The sequence below is a fragment of the Eulemur rufifrons genome, chromosome 7 (genome assembly GCF_041146395.1).
Source record: "Eulemur rufifrons isolate Redbay chromosome 7, OSU_ERuf_1, whole genome shotgun sequence".
Taxonomy (NCBI): Eukaryota; Metazoa; Chordata; class Mammalia; order Primates; family Lemuridae; genus Eulemur; species Eulemur rufifrons.
In genome coordinates this window covers 191,246,500-191,264,422 of record NC_090989.1, presented here as the reverse complement: position 1 = coordinate 191,264,422, position 17,923 = coordinate 191,246,500, and the positions used below count along the sequence as shown (strand labels likewise).

The 17,923-nt window shown below is 57.5% G+C and overlaps 1 protein-coding gene and 1 non-coding gene across 2 annotated transcripts in view; one reads left to right on the top strand and one right to left on the bottom strand.

Annotated features, from left to right (window-relative positions):
* Positions 1-17,923, top strand: part of COL23A1 (collagen type XXIII alpha 1 chain) — a 307,671-nt gene that overhangs the window by 270,214 nt on the left and 19,534 nt on the right. The window contains exons 6-10 of the mRNA XM_069472066.1: positions 9,229-9,255; positions 10,542-10,568; positions 11,920-11,946; positions 16,511-16,627; positions 17,560-17,595. Of these exons, the coding sequence (XP_069328167.1) occupies positions 9,229-9,255; positions 10,542-10,568; positions 11,920-11,946; positions 16,511-16,627; positions 17,560-17,595 (234 nt within the window). The remainder of the gene's footprint in view (positions 1-9,228; positions 9,256-10,541; positions 10,569-11,919; positions 11,947-16,510; positions 16,628-17,559; positions 17,596-17,923) is intronic.
* LOC138388725 (U6 spliceosomal RNA) lies at positions 7,932-8,038 on the bottom strand. Its single transcript, XR_011234217.1, has one exon. It is a non-coding gene; the product is annotated as a U6 spliceosomal RNA (small nuclear RNA).

The window sequence follows — 17,923 nt, the reverse complement described above, 5'->3', positions numbered from 1 at the left end:
AGTCGGCGGATAAGAAGGCAAGTCTGCATCCCTTTAGCTCCGCTGTCTCCTGGACGCACTGCCCCAGCGCTGGCCCAGTGCAGTACAGGGACTCTCAACCCACCCTCCGCTGGCTCCCACCGTGTGCCCAGCTCTGGGGGAGCCATTCCATCTGCAGCACATTTGCTTTCCAGAGGAGGAAACGGCCCCAGGGAAGTTAAGCAGCTCACTCCGAGGCATATAGGGCGGGGACGTAGTCATCCGGACGTCCCCTGCTCCTTCGCTGGGCAGGAAGGACGGGCATGTGGGCAGGAGGCAGGGAGGCTGGTGGCAGCTGGCCCAGGAGGGAAGCCAAGGCCCGGGCAGGAGGGCGCGAGCACCGAGAGGCAGACCTGAGCTAGACTCACAGGCTCTCGAGCGTCGATGCCCTGTGGGAGACGTTCGAGGCTGGCTCGGTGCGGGGTGCAGAGAGAGTGGCAGGGCCTGAGGCGACCTGCGGCGCCCGCCCCATCTGAACGTGGTGCTGCAGTTCAGCCCAGCAGGGCGATCACCACCGCATCTTCCAGTCTTCCAAGAGAAGCTGGAAATCTAAATTTTACACAAAGTCTTTGGATTCTTAAGGGTTCTGACTCAGTCTTTACTGGTGAGTGGCACTTGTCCAGCCTCTGTTGTCTGTCTGTGGAAACAAAGGAGACCCACCCCACAGCCCAGGGGGCAGCTATCAGGGAGGCCAGCAAGGAGGCAGGCAAGGCCCCTGTCGAGGGCAAGAGGGCAGAGCAGGGCTTGGCTTGGGTGTGGCCCAGGCCTGTGGGGGTCCCTGCTGGCAGGAGGGCAGGCAGAGGCTGCCTCGGCCACCAGCGTCTGGGTAAGGTGGGCTCAGCTGCACGTGCTGAGCTGTGCTGTCCCGGTGGGCTGCCCTGGCACCACGTCTCGCTTGCGTCTCAGTCTCGCACCTGCCTTTAGACTGACTCCATCACGGAGTTCCAGCCACGCTGTGGCCCCTCTGGTCAGCTGCTGCTCCCTACTCTAGATCCCCACCTCGTCCAAGGATGGCACGAAACTGAGCTGGCGGAGGGGGGCGGTGCCCTGGCCTGTCTGCTACTTCCAGTGCCTTCCCTGTGCCTGAGCTGGTGGCACCCGGGCAGAGGCAGCTCAGGCAGACACAGCCTGACTCCCTGGCCCCATCCCCCATCCTCCCACACCCAGGGGGCATCAAGGCCCTTTACTCCCCCCCACCAACTGGGAACAGTTCTTCCTGACACCTGACAGGGTAGTCATGTCTCTCCCCACCAGACATCAGTGACAGGCAAATGTGTGATTTCGGCAGGTATTTTGGGATCAGTTCAAAGGCCTAGCACTGCAAACACCACCTCTTCCCGCCAGGGTGTGCGATAGGGACATGCGTGTAATTGCTTCCAGCACGCACAGGCTACCCCCAAGCGTGTCCTCTGCCGAAAGAGGGACCAGCTGCTTTCATGGTCTCACAGCGCTGCAGGCCTGCAAGGGACCCAGGAGATCTTTTAGGCTACGAGTTACAAACTCAGATGCTCCCTCAGAGCTGGCAGGTCACCTCACTGGGGACAGCGGGCCAGGTGTGAGGCAGTGGGGAGGGGCGGAGCCTGTGGCTCTGGAGCAGGCATCGCCCGGCAGGAACGTGGGCCAGGGGCTGGGAGATCTCCCAAGTTTTCAAGAAAAGTCCAAACTCCGGATGTTTACGTAAAAGGTCACAATTTTTAAATGTTGTAACTAATTCGGTTGGTTTGGAGTGGTGGGGTTTTTTGTTTTTTATTTTGTTAGCTGCACAGACCAAATAAAAACTGGCTCCAGAGAAGACATTGCCCCAGCCCAGCCCTGAGGAGCCCAGAGGGAGGCAGCCTGGAGCACATGGCTTTGCTGCAGGCTCTTGGGACCCCGCCAGCTAAAGCCGCCACAGCTTGCTGCGAGTGGGGGTGCAGTAGGTGGCTGCAGATCCCGCTCTGTAAAGCACCCTGGAGCCCAGGAGGAGGTTCTCTGGGAGGAATTCAGTGCCGCCCTCAGAGCCCGAGCAGCATCTGTGCTGGACCTAAGCACTGGGGGGCTTTCTTCCCTTTCCCTGGAGCAAGGAATTCAGGTCTGGGAAATCGCTAAGCCCGGGACAGTCCTGCTGCAGCCTGTGTGTGCAAACAGCCCAGGCTGCAAATCAGAACCACATGGTGCTGACCTGCCCTGCAGGGACCGCCCACCCACCCCTCGCCCGCCCGCTGGCCAGCCCTAACAAGGGCCGGGGGTGCAGAGAACCTTCACACAGGAATGTGCTTCCCGGCCTGGGACCTCAGGTCCCCACAGCCTGGTAATTGGATGAACTGTCAACATCTGGGGCATAATTACTAGGCCCTGGACTGATAATCCTGGTAAACCCCTCTTGCGGGGGCCCCATCCTTGAGCATCGGGAGGGCTCCACTCCCTGATGGGAGCGTCAGCGTTAATTGCAAGCAGAAAGCTGGACAGCCCCCCAGCTCTGGCCGACTGGAGCACTTACTCGAGTCTGCATCTAAACACGCCAGTTACTGATTCAGTTCAGTTCAACAGAGGCTGGAGCTGATCCTGGGACGGGCTGGGCCGCCATCAGGAGGACTGTCACAGCTGGTAGGGAGGTGCAGGGGCAGCCTGGACCCCCCCCGGCCGGAGGTCCCGGGCTCGGCACAGGCTGTCACTGGCTGATGAGCGCTGAGAAGCTCCAGGGATGGAGCCACCATATGCTGCACCCCAAACCTGCTTCACCAAGAAACCTCCCCTCTTAGCCACCCCTGCTAGTATTTCTCGGAAGCTGTGTCTCTGGAACCCCGCTTAGGAAGCACTCCACAGGGTGCGGGAGGCACAAACCCCGCAGTAACGGGTGGCAGCAAACAGCACAGCCCTGCACCCGACTGCCAGCCCCTCGGAAGGCCACACAAAGGTCACTTGCAGCACTGTCCCCCCAGGGCCAGTGCAGACCCCACTTCTGGAGGCTTGCACGTCGGGCCTCCCGGCTTGGGTTGGTCTGGGAGAGATAGGAACAATGGAGAATGGCCTGGGACTAGACTTAAACTTGTCATTTGAGAGGAGAACAGTGTGACCTGCATTTTACAGTTGAGGAATCTAAGGCCCTGGAACTCTCTGGTCCCTGAGTGGGGCAAGGGACTGAGCCAGCTCCCAGGGTGGGGGTTGGGGGGCTCTGCCAGGCTGGTGTCCCTGGCCACTGGCCACCTGGCCTGCTACTCACGTGCAGTCAGGGCTTTGTTTGCTCCTCACACATCCTAAAGCGTCCTGGAGCGCCGCTGCTCTCCACGGGGAAAGAGTGATTTAAAGCAGCACTGAGGCTTATAAATAGCTGTGGGGTTTTGCGGAGGCAGAAGGTGTTGAACAGCTCTGGTGGGCTCCCCGGCTTTGATCAGGCAGGGGAGGAGGCTGGCCGGGATCGGGCATCTCCAAGCGGGTGCTGTGGCGTCTTTGGAGCTGAGGCTCAGAGCGTGGATTTGAACCCAGGCCCGGCGAGGCCCCAGGCCTGCCACTGTGAGCTGCAGGTGCACCTGCCCGCGCCAGCGCCCTCCCCATCCTCCTGCAGGAGGGGCAGCGGGAGGAGCAGGGGCCGGCAACGGCAGCAGGCCGCTGTTGGGGGCAGCCAGGGCTGCCTGGAGAGGAGAGAACCCGCCACACACCTCCAAGCGCTCGTCTCCGCCCAGCGCAGGCTCTGCCCTTCCAGACTGCTCAGAACTGCCTGGCACTGGCTCGGACGCTCGGCCTGGACTCCGCCCGGCCTGCGACCACGTCCCCCCGACCATGTCCCCCCGTATTTCTTCTTGGCTCGCTTCGGGCCAGCCCCGGCCTCTCGCTGAGCTGTGTGTCCTCCTCAAGAGCAGCAGAGCCGGGCTCAGCAACCCCCATGGAAACTCCCAGTTTGGGTTAATAACAACAGTTTCACAAAAATTACTCTAAAAAAATGTGAAAGATAACCACAAGCCAAAACGTGTGCGTGAAAGAGCGAGGGTGGCCTTCACAAGAAAAACAAAACAGGAAGTGTCGAAGTGAAATGTCAGAGATATCAAACTTAGTACTTCAGGAAAGCGGACATTTCATACTTAACACATTGACTGCTACACGAGAAAAAAATTTTCCTCGGGGCCACAGTGTTTTATTACAAACATAGAATACAAACTTAGAAAACAAAATGATCCTCTCTAATTTAATGAAAAATTTGTTATTTTTTATTGTTTTCAGTGTGTGAGTTACGTGCAACTTGAAAAATAGTTCACGTTGCTCCCACGGTGAAGAGACATGAGTTACATGTGCTTCACGAGGCCCCAGGCTCAAAACTAGCATGAGTTAAATATAACTCACGTGGCAGTTACTGTGTTAATAACCTAATGTTAATAGATGATCCTCATGCCTCAGACCTCAGTTGCTTTGCTGAGACTCAGCCAGGCCCTAAGTCCATTGACGGGGGCGGGGGGCAGGGCATTCAGGCCGGGAGCACTGTCCTCTCAGAGACCCACAGAGCAGACTGATGGCTCAGACAGGCTTGAAGGAAAGAAGCCTGCTGCACTGGGCATAACCCAGTGTTTTCAAACTGCCTTGGCCACAGGACCCCTTTCTCCAGGTGAGCCTGTTTGCACCTGGCCGCACAGGGTGCCGTGGGGCAGCAGTTTGGGAAAGGCGGGACATAGGTAACTGTGGGCAGGCTCCATCCTCTGGAGGCTCACAGCCTAGGGCCCCCAGCCCTGAGGGCAGGCCGGCCTGCCCAGGACAGAAGCAGAGGTCAGAATCCTGTCCCCAAGCCAGGCAGGTCCATCTGACTCCAAAGCCAGGCTGTTCCTTCTTCCGCCCACTGGAGGCCCCTCCTCAGTGGCTCCCGGGGGCCATCCTCCGCCCAGCACCCTCTCCAAGTGTCAGTCGCTTACCCAGACGGAGAACTCAGGGGTCTGGGGACCACTTTTTTGCCCGGGTGTCATCATGGCTGCGGGTCAGGTCCATCCCCAAGGCCAGCCCCTACCATCTGCTCTGTCAGTATTTACAAAGAGCGTCACATGCCCGCCCTCAGCTCCCGCTCCCAGGGAATTGGAAGTGACTTTCCTTCAGCCCCACGGTGGGTGTTTGCAAGGGCGCTGGGCATACTGCACTCTGCCTTCACTCAGAACCTACCAACTTTCTTTACTTTTTTAAAACTCTGAGTCCTGAAAGCCAAGAGCTCTGGGATCCCCAATATAGGCAGAGCCCTTGGTGGGAAAATTGGCTTTCTGTCACTTATCAGGCTTCTCACACATCAGAAAGAGGCCTTGGGGACCAAGGCTATACCATCAGTGACCCACCAGGGCCACTCTTGGAGCTGGCAAAGGGCAGCGTCCAGCCTGGGAGGCAGGAGGCCTGCGGTCAGGGGAGCCAGGGGCTGCCCACGGGGACACTTGCAGAGACAGCCGCAGCACTGAGACGCGCCCTCATCCTGGGCTCCACTCCGTGGACACTCCTAGAAGAGCTGAGCCCCTGCAGACGTCCCTGCCCCAGCTGACGTCCCTGGTCCTGCAGACATCCCTGCAACAAGGCCCAGGGACCCAGTGATGCACCTGCACAGGCCCAGCCCGCGAGGGGCTGAACCAGGACGCCTGCCCTGGGGAGAAGTGTGCCCAGGCCTGGGGCAGGGGCTGCGGCCACCAGGGCCAGGGGGTCTGGGTGTCATCCTTCAGGGGTCAGGTTCCACAGAGGCCCTGAAGCAGGAGAGTAGTGCCGTCAGATTTGCATTCTAGAAAGTTCTTCTGGGCAGTGTGTGGGAGAGACTGCAGCTATCAGTCAGTCCAGGGAAGGCCATGGGCGTGATGCCCCGGCGGTTTAGCTGCAGGGCCCACTTGAGACGCCTACTCCTCCTGCCAGCTCCCAGCTGTCCTGATCCAGGGTCCACACACCCCAGGCCTCCTGCCCTCGGCAGCCCCCTGACTCCCTTCCTGCATGTCGAGAAGGAAGAGCTTCATTTCGTTCTTATCTGTACCTTAATCTCTTTCTGGCTTTGCTTTGCACTGTGGTGTTTTTAATCCATGCAGATGTATGGGGTGGGGTTTGCCCTGTGTTTGGGCTAAGCTCAGCAGGACTCCCGGGTGCACGAGGGCCTGGGCACAGTCTGCAGGGATGGCCACACCGGAAAAATTAGCTGGAGGCTGGGGGGGCAGTGGGGACAGGGAGCTGGAGGGCAGTGAGGATGAAGACCTGCAGCCTCAGGCCTGGGCTCAGCCCCTGCCTGATGCCAGCTGCACGGCCCCGTGCAAGGTCTCCCCCTCGCTGGGCCTCCGTTTCCTCCTCTGAGATGAAGACGCTATCCCCTACCTTACAGGGTCGCCCTGTGATTAAGACTGAGTATGGAGCCGGGTGTGGTGGTGGCACCTGCAGTCCCAGCTACTGGGGAGGCTGAGGCAGGAGGATTGCTTGAGCCCAGGAGTTTGAGGTTGCTGTGAGCTAGGCTGACGCCACAGCACTCTACTCAGGGCAACGGAGTGAGACGCTGTCTCAAAAAACAGAACTCGTAATTTTAAAAAAAAAGACTGAGTATGGGGGCCACAAAGAGCTCCCAGAAGAGACCCAAGAGGGAGAGGGAGGGCATCCAGGGTGGGGACACCCAGCAGGATGTGGCCCTGAGGAGGCCATCGGAGCCTGAAGGTGGCAGGTGGACTGCTTAGAGCAGGTGATCTTGTGCATGTGGGTCCTGGGAGCAGGACAGCCAGAAGCTGGCAGGAGGAGACAGGCCCCTAGGGCAGCTCCTGGGGAGATTGATGGCAAGGACCGGAACTGCACCTGTGATGGGGGCTAGGGCCCCCACCAGGAGCCTCCAGGGCCTGAACCCCCAAGACTTTGGCATGGCATGGCATGGCATTCCTAGCACCCCAGGCCATCGCTCTGATGTCCAGACCTTCAGCCGACCACGAGGCTGATGGCCAGAGACACTTAGATACCAATTTTTAGAATTGCCCTGGTTTCCTGCTGCCAGCAAGGCCCTGGCCGCAAGTCCTCCACAGTGGCTGCTGTCACGTCATCTGGGGAATTGGCAGATTGGCTGTATCGGCTCAGGGCAGTGTGGAGGCCGAGCCAGGGAAACCAGCGGTTTACCTCCTGACCGGGCAGGCGAGCCGCCCACTCCCAGCTACGTCCAGAGCTGTGGAAGGAGAGAGTGCTCCGCCGGGGGCCAGGAAAGGCTTCTCAGAGAAGAGCCAGCTCCCACAGGCAGAGACAGCAGGGAAGAGCATTCCAAGCCGTGGGAACAGCCCAAGCCAAGGCATGAGGCTAGGAAAGAAGCCAGAGAGCTCAGGGGGTGACGAGGATGCAGAGTGACCAATTGGCAAGAGCTGGCCCGCCATGAACAGCCCCGATGCTGGGCCACAGAGTCTGCCCCAGCCAGTGGAAGCCCAGAGGGGCAGGGACAAAGCCACAGTCGGGGGGAGGGTGACGAGAGAAGCTGAGGCCTGAGCTCCCTTCCTCCTCAGCCCCCTGCAGGGTCCCTCCTCCCGCCTTTGCCAGCTGTCTGTGCCTGCACTGCCTCCCTGCACACTGTCGATCCAGATCCTCGAATGCCCCTGTCTCCAGGTAGCTCTGCCTAGCAGTCCAGTCCCCCAGGGCGCACTCTCCCGGCTCTGAACGGCCAGAACCCTTTATCTGTCCTGCCTTCCCCCTTTCCACATGGAATTATACGTATCTGCACACATGTTCCCTTTCTTTTTTTTTTTTTTTTTTTTTATTTCATCTTGTTATGGGGGATACAGAATTTCAGGTTACATACGTTGCTCCTGCTCCGCCCCTCCCCCCAAGCCAGAGCTCCAGACGCGTCTGTTCCCCAGGTCGTGCGCATTGCACCCATCATGTAGGTATATATCCCTCCCTTCCCCACCCCCCCTTCCCGAGTCAGCACCTTCAAGTGTTACCACTCCCCAAACGGTGCACAATGCACTCATTGTGTAGGCAAAAATATGGAACGCTTCACGAATTTGCGTGTCATCCTTGCGCAGGGGCCATGCTAATCTTCTCTGTATCGTTCCAATTTTAGTATATGTGCTGCCGAAGCGAGCACCACACGTTCCCTTTCTTGCGCCATTTCCCTGGCTTGACTCAGCACACGTTTTCCGGTCACGTGCTCCATGCCAGGCCTCGTCCAAGCACTGGAGACACAGGGGATCAGACCCTTTCCTGACTCGGCCAAGCACGGCTGGGTCGTCCACACGTTGTTAACAACACGTCATGCTGTGTGCAACAGTTAGAATGTATGTGCTGCGAACAGGGCCACATGGCCTGGCTCTGGGAAGTAGAGGAGCCTGGGGGCTTCGTGCAAGAGGTCGTACCTGAGCTGAAGTTGTGCAAGAGAGGGGAAGGTGTGCCGGCGGGTAGGCAGTGCGTGTTCAAAGTGCGGAGCTTCGGGCAGCGTTGCTGGGTCAAGGGCGAAGTGTATGTGGGGATGAGGGAACAGTTGTGGGGAGAGGGACGGGGCTGGCAGAGACCAGGCTGGATTCCTCTCCGCCCCCACGCGACTGCGGGGCAGTGGCTGCCGGCCCTCCACAGACTCCATGGAGGCCCTGGAGGCCCCTGCGGCACCATGGCTCTCAGAGCCAGCCCGGGAGTGAGTGGGCTTCTCTCACCCTTTCCTTTGCCTGCAGAGCCCACAGCAGTGCAGGAAGCTCAGAGCACCTGTAAGACTCTTCCAGCTGCCAGTGACAGAAACTCAATTCAAGCTGGCTTAAGGGAAAAAAAGAAGTACTAGCTAATGAACTGAAGTGTGCAGGAGTAGCTACAGCTTCCAGCCCTCTGCCCTGTCCTTCTCTGTCTCTCAGCTCTGCCTTCCTCTCTGTCGGCTTGTTCTCAAGCCACGCGGTGGCCCTTGGGGTTGCAGGCTGAGCCCCATCCTTCCCCTAAAGCACCACCATTCCCAGTGCCAGGCAAGGCGCTCAGCTGGGGTCCCAGGCCCGTCCCTGCCACTGGCACCCTGGTGGAGGGAACTCAGCCACACACCCACACCCAGCAGCAGCCAGACACCATGGGTTGTGGTGGGGGTGTCTTCAGAGAAGAACTGGGGCTCTGTTGTCAGAGGAGGGGCTTCTGGGCAGCAGATGCCTTCCCCTCAGCCCGGCCCCAGTCCACATAGAAGTGCCCAGACCACTGGGCTCAGGACAGGCTTTGTTTTCTTGTCACTGACCTGGGTCATAAGACACAGAGGAAGTGCTGTTCCCATGTGTAACAGTTTCTCTCTCTTTCTCTCTCATTTTGCAGGGACCCCTGGGTCTGGATGGCAAGCCTGTAAGTGATGACAAGGCAATTCTAGGTGGTCCTGGGGTGGGACTGCCACTGTGGGGCTGTGAGTGACTGTGGGGCACCAGAGGGAAGGGGCCACTGGCAACCCGGTTCAGCACAGGGAGAAGCCGTTTGGGTGCCAGACTTGAGTTCAAATCCAGGACCACCACCTGCTGACTGTGACACCCATGGGGGGTCTCTCCACCTCCCAAATCTGAGGTTTCTTGTCTGTGAAATGGGTGCATTAACCCCTCCCTGATAGGAATGTTTTAGGCTTATGGGGAACTGTGGGCAGCATAGTTGCTGGTGTCCAGTTAGCTCTGACAGCGTGTGAGCCTCTCCCAGTGGGCTCCAGGCACAGAGTGTCTCTGGATGTATTCTCAAGACTTCCATGGTGGGCATCAGGCTGAGTTCTCAACACCTGGGCCAGGGGCCCATAGTCCATGGGCATCCTCAGCCAATGAATAAAATGCACAAGACAGCACAAATAAATGAATAATTGGATGTGGACAGATGGATACACAGATGGCTGGGTGGATGGAGAGATGGATGGATGGATGGATGGGTGGGCAGGTTGATGGACGAATGGATGGGTGGATGGGTGGGCAGATGGATGGGTGGATGGGTGGGTGGATGGGTGGATGAGTGGATGGGCGAATGGATGGGTGGATGGGTGGGTGGGCAGATGGATGGGTGGATGGGTGGATGGATGGATGAGTGAACAAATTGACTAATGGACAGGCAGGCAGAGAGATGGTGGGTGGATGAGTGAGCGGGTGGGTGGATGGATGGATGGATGGATAACTCTTCCAAGCAAGAACTGATGGATGGAGCCCAGTCTCCAAAAGGCTACCACCCTTAAAGGAAAGAACATTTCTGGAAACAGGATCTCTGTCCACTGCCTGCCTTGCAGATTTCAGACAGACAGCTTGGGGGTTAGTGGTCTCCTCTCCAGCAGCCGGTGCAGGCGGGTGCTGAGCAGTGAGGGGTTGTGATCTCTGGGAGGAGTGACTAGTACATGTGCCCCTTTCCCTGCTACAGAAATGCCAATGGGCCCTTGCTGGTGGCCTCAAATCCCTCACCTCCCTCATGCTGAAGACTGAGCTGTGGCGCTTCCTTGGGGCCAGCAAGGGCAGCTCTCGTTAAGGGCTGATGGCTAGTGTGCCATTTTCAACTTACCTGCCCAGGGCTCTGCTCAGCATCACAGGCCCTCGGAGCCGTGGGGAAGCCGGAAGGCAGCCAGCCTCGGCCTCCTCACTCAGGCCTGTTGTTTCTCCACTTTCCTTCTCCAGGGACTTCCAGGCCCTAAAGGGGAAAAGGTAAGTGAAGCTGGAGTCTGTCCAGATGTGGTAGCTGAGGAAGGATGCCAAAAACTTGCCTCCAAACCCCAGTTCCAGACTGTGACGTTGAGCATGCCACAGCCCCTTCTAGAGCCTCAGTTTCCCCATCTATAAAACAGGATGAGCAGTGCCTGCCTCCTAAAATGGTTACAAGGCTTATGTTTCACATGCCTGAGGGTTCAGTCTGAGTTCTCCTAGCACCGGAGCATAAGTTACAAAACTCAAAGGTCCCCCAGTCTGTCCCAAATGATGAGTTTCCAAAGCCGTTAATCATGAAGAGGGCCTGAGGGTTGAATAACCACGTTAACAGCACTCTCTATGGGGAGGGCACCTGCAGAAACACAGGTGGCAGAGAGCTCTCTTTGCAGCCCCGTGTGAGAAAGGCTTCCCTGGCATTTGGCACTAAAAGTCACACACAGCCCTGCTGGCGGCAAGAGTCTCCAAGTGCCTTGGAAGGGAATAGGAGACCTGTGTGTCCCATGTGGGAGCAGGAGAGGGGGTGGCCAGGACACATCAAGGTGTGCTTCCAGGGAAGGGCTGGACCACGTCCACCCGGCCCTGGAACTTGGCAGACCGGAAGTGGGTCTTTCTGTGAAGTGGCAGCTTAGGTTTAGAGCAGGGCAGGTTCCAGTCCGCCATCAGGGCTGAGGACACTGTGGGAAGGCACAGGATTTGGTGGTCAGGGCCTCAGCTTTGCCTTCTGGCCCCATCACCAACTGTGTGGCCTTGTACAAGTTGCCTGGCTCTGTGGGCCTCAGTTTCCCCATCTGTACATTAAAACCAACCTCACAGAGCTATGGGGAGGACTGCATGAGGTCACAGTCTGAATGTTCATCGATGATGAGAGACTAGCGCATTGGTAGGTGTCATGATCGCCCTCTGGTGACGTCCCACTGGCTCTGACTGATGCCACCGAACCACAGAAACAATTCAAGCTGGGGCTTGAAGCCGGAGAGGAACTGGTGTCTTGGTCTCTACTGCTGCATAATGCACCGCCCCAAAGCTTCCTAGAATAAAACAGTCATTGTCATCCCTCCCAGAGGACAAGTGGGAGCAGCTGCCTCTGCTCCGTGAGGCCCGGGGCTGGCGATAGATACGGGAACACCTGGTCTCAAGGATCTGGATCCGGATCCGCTGGCTGTGTGGCCTTGGGCGGGTTACTGGCCTCTCCACATCTCACCTCGCTCATCGGAGAGGAGATAACAGTACAGCCTGCCTGTTGTTTTTGTTAGAATCAAGTCAGACCACGCATGCGGAGCACTGGGCTCCGTAGGAAATGTGAGGGGATAATGGCAGCGGTGGTGACTTGTCTCCCTGTCTTTCTCCCTAGGGTGCACCAGGAGACTTCGGCCCCCGGGTAAGCAGAGCCCCCTCGCCCGCCCACACCACACAGTTTCTGTAATGACAAGGCACACCTTCGTTCCCTCTGGGTCTTGGCTCTCAGAGCTCGTCACAGAAGCACGGGAGGCAGCCCCTCCTCCCCACCCATGGCCACTGTGTGGGAGCCCCCAGGGACTCCCTGCACAGAGGAAGAGTGTCTGGCAGATGTCCGTTCCCAAGTTTATCACTTAGATGCTGGGGGGGGGGGGCTGGCACTGTGCCAGGCCTGAAACTGACCATCCTGAGGGCAGGCAGCGGCCTGGGAAGAGGGGAGGCTCCAGGGCCAGCAGACCTGAGCCCAAAGCTCAGCTCTGCCACCACCAGCCAAGTGGCTGTGAACAAGTCACCACTTTCCCCTCTGAAACTCTGTTTCTACAACTGTGCGTGGGGGTGACAGCCCCCACCCCAGGCGGTTGTTGTGAAGATTCATTGCTGCACACAAGCCAGTGCCCTGCACCCAGCATGGGGACAGTAGATCAGTCTCCCAGCCAACCTGCCCCTCAGTGTCCCCTGCACCCAGGAACTCAGAAGTGCCTCTCGCTGAGCCTGGGGTCTCCTAAACAGAAGCTGAAGCAGAGTGGAGCCCCCATGTCGGGGTGGGCCTCTTGAGCTGGCCGCACAAAGCAGGTCTTAGCAGAGGGTCACTTGAGTGGCTGGCCATAGGTGGGTGCCGTTGCCATTTCCAGCACAGCCCGGGCAGGAGGCTACAGGAGCACTGGCCACAGGTCGAGAGGTGGGCATCAGCTGCCCAGAGAGGAGCCAGAGAGCAGCGTATGCCTGGTTGTTTTTAGCAGGTTGTGGAGTGGAAACGTAGCCTGGGGGCCGGTCACCTGTGGCGAGCACCTGCAAGGCCGGAGGTGGAGGTGGGTGGAGACGAGAGGGCCGCTGGTCCCAGTGCAGGGCATAGGACAGGGGATGGAAGGAAGTGGAGGCTCCTGGAGCTTTGTGGTCAGGCTGGGCTGGGTCCCGCTCGCACCTCCCACCTCCGTGGCCCTGAGCAGGGAAGGCGCTAGCCAGGCGGAGCCCCGGTCAGAGCCACTCCTGCCGGGCTCCAAGGCCACCTAAAGCTGGTGAGGTTGCTCTGAAATCAAAGAAAGGGGGTTCACGCTGAGTTTGGGATGCTCAGAAAAATCCTTTCGCTTGCTGTCGGAGGATGTATAGAAGCTGGCCTTCCAAACGGGGATGTCCTTCCCCAAGGCCGGGGCCACGGAAGAGCAGGTTTCCTCCCAGGCCTCTCCCGTCCCCCTGTCGTCCCAGTGTTCCAAGCATCTGTGAGACAGCTCCCGCCTCCCTGCAAAATAACTAACAGTTTAGTGGCTTAAAACTACAGTGTGTCCTTTTCTTGCGGGGTCTCTGGGTGGCCAGGGTCTCTCTGGTGGTCGCAGGCACCGGCAGCCGGCGTGGGCGAGGCGGCTCTGCGGCCAAGGCCCCTGTGGCTCCCGCGCCCCAGGGGCTTCCTGAGGGCAGCATTCCCAGAGGCAGGAGGCAGAGGCAGGAGACGGCACTACCAGGGCCCTGTTGAGAGCTACAGCCAGGATGCAGACAGCATTATTTCCCCTGTATTTCATTGGTGCAATCAGTCACGGGCCATCTTGAATCAAGGCGAGGGGAGAAATAGTGCCCCCCACCCCTCCCCACACACCTCCTCTCCAGGGAGAGCGGCCAGGTCACCGTGCAGGAGAGCTTGTGGGGCACAAGCTGGTGCAGGGACCTCTCTGGAGCGGGTGTCTGTGCACCCAATCACCAAACTGCCTTTCTCTGGGCTGGGTTTAGTGGCTTTGCCTCCCGATGTCAAAAGCCTTGTGGTTTTTGCAATCACCCTCCTGCCTTTCTGACCACACAATCTGTTTGCTGACCAGATGGTTTTCCCACGGCTCCATCCAGGCTTTGTAAATAGAGACCGTCACGCATACAGTCTCCATGTCCTCAAGGTAGACTGGCCGAGTGGGGGGCTGGGCCCACTCCTTTGCTGTGCTCCCTGGACTCACCCCACGTTCCCAGGGCGAGACCTCAGCCATCCAGTCGGAGGGAGGGCGCCTGGGGAAGACCCTAGGAACATCTCTCCGAGAACTCTGTCAGGGGTCTAAATCCACTTTCTGCCTTATTAGTAGAGGCCAGACAGGGGTTCCCAGGCTGAGACCCCTGAGCTTCGAAGGGAGCAGCGGAGGGCTGAGGGGGTGTCTGCAGATCTTCCCAATGCAGCCCAAAATGAAACAAGAATTACCTGCCACCATCACCACCCGCAGCTGATGACCAAACTGTCAGTTTTCTTTCCTTTTAGCTGGAGTTATAACCTTTTGGTTGGTCCCTGGCTATACCAGACTAATCAGAAGATGTGCATGATAGACACTGAGAGCTTCCATTGATTTTTTTGTTGGGAAAACAAATGAATTATGTGTTAACTGTAGTTTGCTACAGAGACGAGCTCTTTCAGATCATGGCAACCATGGATGAAAGAAAGTGTCTAAAAGGGACAATCTACCTTGACAGTCAGAGAAGGCTCTGTAACCTTAGGTAAATGTTTACCCTCTCTGACCCCCAGCCAGGAAGTAACAGTGCCCTGGCCAGCTCGTCACACAGATGCAGATGGAATAGTAGAATAAGACAGTCTTCACGACGTCCTCACTTGCTCAGTGCTGGGTCCACAAAAGGTTTCTTCTTTTCTTGATTACAAGAAGTTTGGGAGCTACTAGCACCATGGCCTTGGCATGCCCCGTTCCTGTGCCCTGTGCTGGTACTGGGCAGGCCCTGCTAGGGAAGCAGGAAGGTGCCGGTCACACTGTGGGCTTTTCTCCTTGAAAGTTGGGCCAAGAAGTGAGGGCTGTGGCTGCCTGAGGTCTGACCCGGTACTAACATCAAGTCCGAAAATTGGGCACTTAGTGTTGCATGAGCCTGTGTGGCCCTTCGCCACCTTTCCTTGTAACTTTCATTGTGAGATAATTATAGATTCACCTGCATTGGTAACATGTAACGCCCCATACATCTTCATCCAGCTTCGCCAGTGATGACATCTTGCACCACTGTAGTTCAATCTCACAACCAGGAAATTGACGTTGATAAAACCCACCAAACTTATTCAGATTTCCCCAGTTTTATATACACTCATTTGGGTGTGTGTTGAGTTTTATGCAATTTTATCAAACTTGTAGATTCATTTAGCCACCACATAGAGATCTAAAAATCACATCCGTCCCTCTCATTCCAAATTCCTGGCAACTACTAATTTGTTCTCGGCCGGGCGCGATGGCTCACGCCTGCAATCCCAGCACTCTAGGAGGCTGAGTGGGGAGGATCGCTTGAGCTCAGGAGTTTGAGACCAGCCTGAGGAAGAGCAAGACCCCGTCTCTACGAAAAATTGAAAAAATTAGCGAGGTGTCGTGATAAACTCCTGTAGTCCCAGCTACCCGGGAGGCTGAGGCAGGAGGATCGCTTGAGCCCAATTTTTTTTTCTGTCTCAAAAAAAAATTGTTCTCCATGTGTATAACTTTGCCATTTCGAGAGTGCTACGTAGATGCAGTCATACCGCATGGACTTTTTTTTTTTTTTTTTTTTTGAGACAAAGTCTCACTCTGTCGCCTGGGCTAGAGTGCCGTGGCATCAGCCTAGCTCACAGCAACCTCAAACTCCTGGGCTCAAGCGATCCTCCTGCCCCAGCCTCCCGGGTAGCTGGGACTACAGGCATGTGCCACCATGCCCCGCTAATTTTTTCTATATATATTTGTAGCTGTCTATATAATTTCTATTTTTAGTAGAGATGAGGTCTCGCTCTTGCTCAGGCTGGTCTCGAACTCCTGAGCTCAAACAATCCTCCCTTCTCGGCCTCCCAGAGTGCTAGGATTACAGGCGTGAGCCACCGCGCCCAGCCTGCACTGACCTTTTGAGATGGCACAATTCCCTTGAGATGCATCCAAGGTGTTGCCTGTGTCAGTGGCTTGTTCCTTTTCCATTTACTGCTGAGCAGTGTCCCATGATGTGGATGCACCACAGCTGATTAACCACTTACCCGCTGAAAGATGCTTGGGGTTTCCAGTTCAGAGCTGTTACTAATAAAACGCTATGAACATACATGTACAGGTTTTTGTATGAACCTAACTTTTCATTTCTCTGGGATAAATGCCCCAGAGTGCACTTCCACCACTTTTAATGAAGCCAGCATTGACCAGCCGAGAAGGTCTTTCAGGAGACACTCGGTCCCCTTTCTGAATAGCAGGCGGCTGGGTGGGCACGCGTGCCTTTCCCCACAGCCAGCCTGCACTCATGCTCACCTGAACACGACATCTGGGTTTCAGGGGCTGGAGAGTCAGCACATTCCTTGGCGTGTAAAAGGTCCTGCTGGGCCTCGTACACTGAGGTGTAGAGACCTATTCCTTCACACGCCCGCCAAAAAGTGGCAAGAGGCCCAGTAAGAAAGCCCTTCCCTTTGAGCCCAGCCCAGGGCTGGGAAAGAGGCAGGCTGAGGGGCTGCCCAGCTGCGGGAGCCTCTCTGGAGGCTGGAGCTCTCCCCCCACCCTCAGAGTCATGCCAAGCCCCATCTTTTTCAGGGAGACCAAGGGCAAGATGGAGCTGCTGGACCTCCAGGGCTCCCTGGACCCCCTGGGGCCCGGGGCCCTCCTGGTGACACTGGGAAAGATGGTCCCCGGGGAGCACAAGGCCCAGCGGTAAGAGAGGACATGGGGCTGGCCCACCAAGGACCTGTCCTTTACTGACCAAAACCCCAAAGCCTCATCCCAGAGCCGACCCCAACCCCAGCCCTATCCCTAGTGCAGACCCAACACAATCTTAACCCCAGTCCAGGCACCGAACCTGAGCCCAACCTTAACTCCAACCCAGCCCCAGCCTCGACCCCAGTTCAGATCCTGTCCCTGACCAGGACTTAAACCCATCCCTAGCCCTAGCCCAGACCCTTACCCCAGTCAGACCTTAAATGTAACACTAATGGGGTCCCTAACCCCAATCAAGACCTTGGCCCCAAATTCATTCCCAAATCCAGACCCACACCCCCAATTCAGACAATTAACCAGCCCCTAACCCTGACCCTGACCCCTGCAGACTATGACCCTGACTCCAAACTGAACTCTAATCCCAAAGAGACCAGAGACTTAACCCTGCCCTTGGTTACCGCCTCAGTCCTCATCCTGACTCAGCCAGACCCTGAGGCCCTGCGTGGTGCGCCCGCGCGCTCTCGCTCTCTCTCTCTCTTTCTCTCTGATCTTTAGCAACCTTCTTCCTCTCTTGGGCCCTCCCTGGTCCTCCCTGGTGGTAACGAGTCCTCGGAGTTCTCCCAGGGTCCTAACCCAATCCTGGGGGCCAGACCGCACTCTCCCACCCTCTCCTTCCCCCAGGAACACCAGCCTGCCCTCCCTGCAGTGTGGAGCCCACACCCCCACCCACCAGGCAGCCACTCGGTGGCTCATCTTTGTCACGCGGCCCGAGTCTAGCTTTTCCATCTGTGAGTGGGGAGGGTGGTGCCGCTCCTAAGAGTTTGGGGAGGATGACATGAGCAATGTACTCAGAGCCCCAGCCAGGGTCTGGCATGAGGTCTGGGCTCAGTCAAACGTGCCATCCTGCACCCTCATTGCTGTCCTCTCAGGGCCCCCGAGGAGAGCCTGGACAAGACGGTGAGATGGTCAGTATCCAGGGCATTTCAGAGCTGGGCCAGCGGGACTGCGGTTCTCAGCCCCGGAAACCCCTTTCCCACACACACTGACACCAGGATTGTGCATGCATGCGTGCGTGTGTGCGTGCGTGCGTGTGTGCGTGCATTTGGACACATGCCTAGGCACACTTGTGCCCCTGCCTCTGGATGGGCGAGGTGCCAGCCCAAGCAGAGTCCACATAGCCCCACATTCCTGTGGGGGCTGCAGTCCACCCGTCCCCACTGAGCCCGTGTGCAGAAGCCGTCCAACACACACGGAGTCGGGCCCCAGTGTTAGCAACAGCCCTGTCTCCTCCTC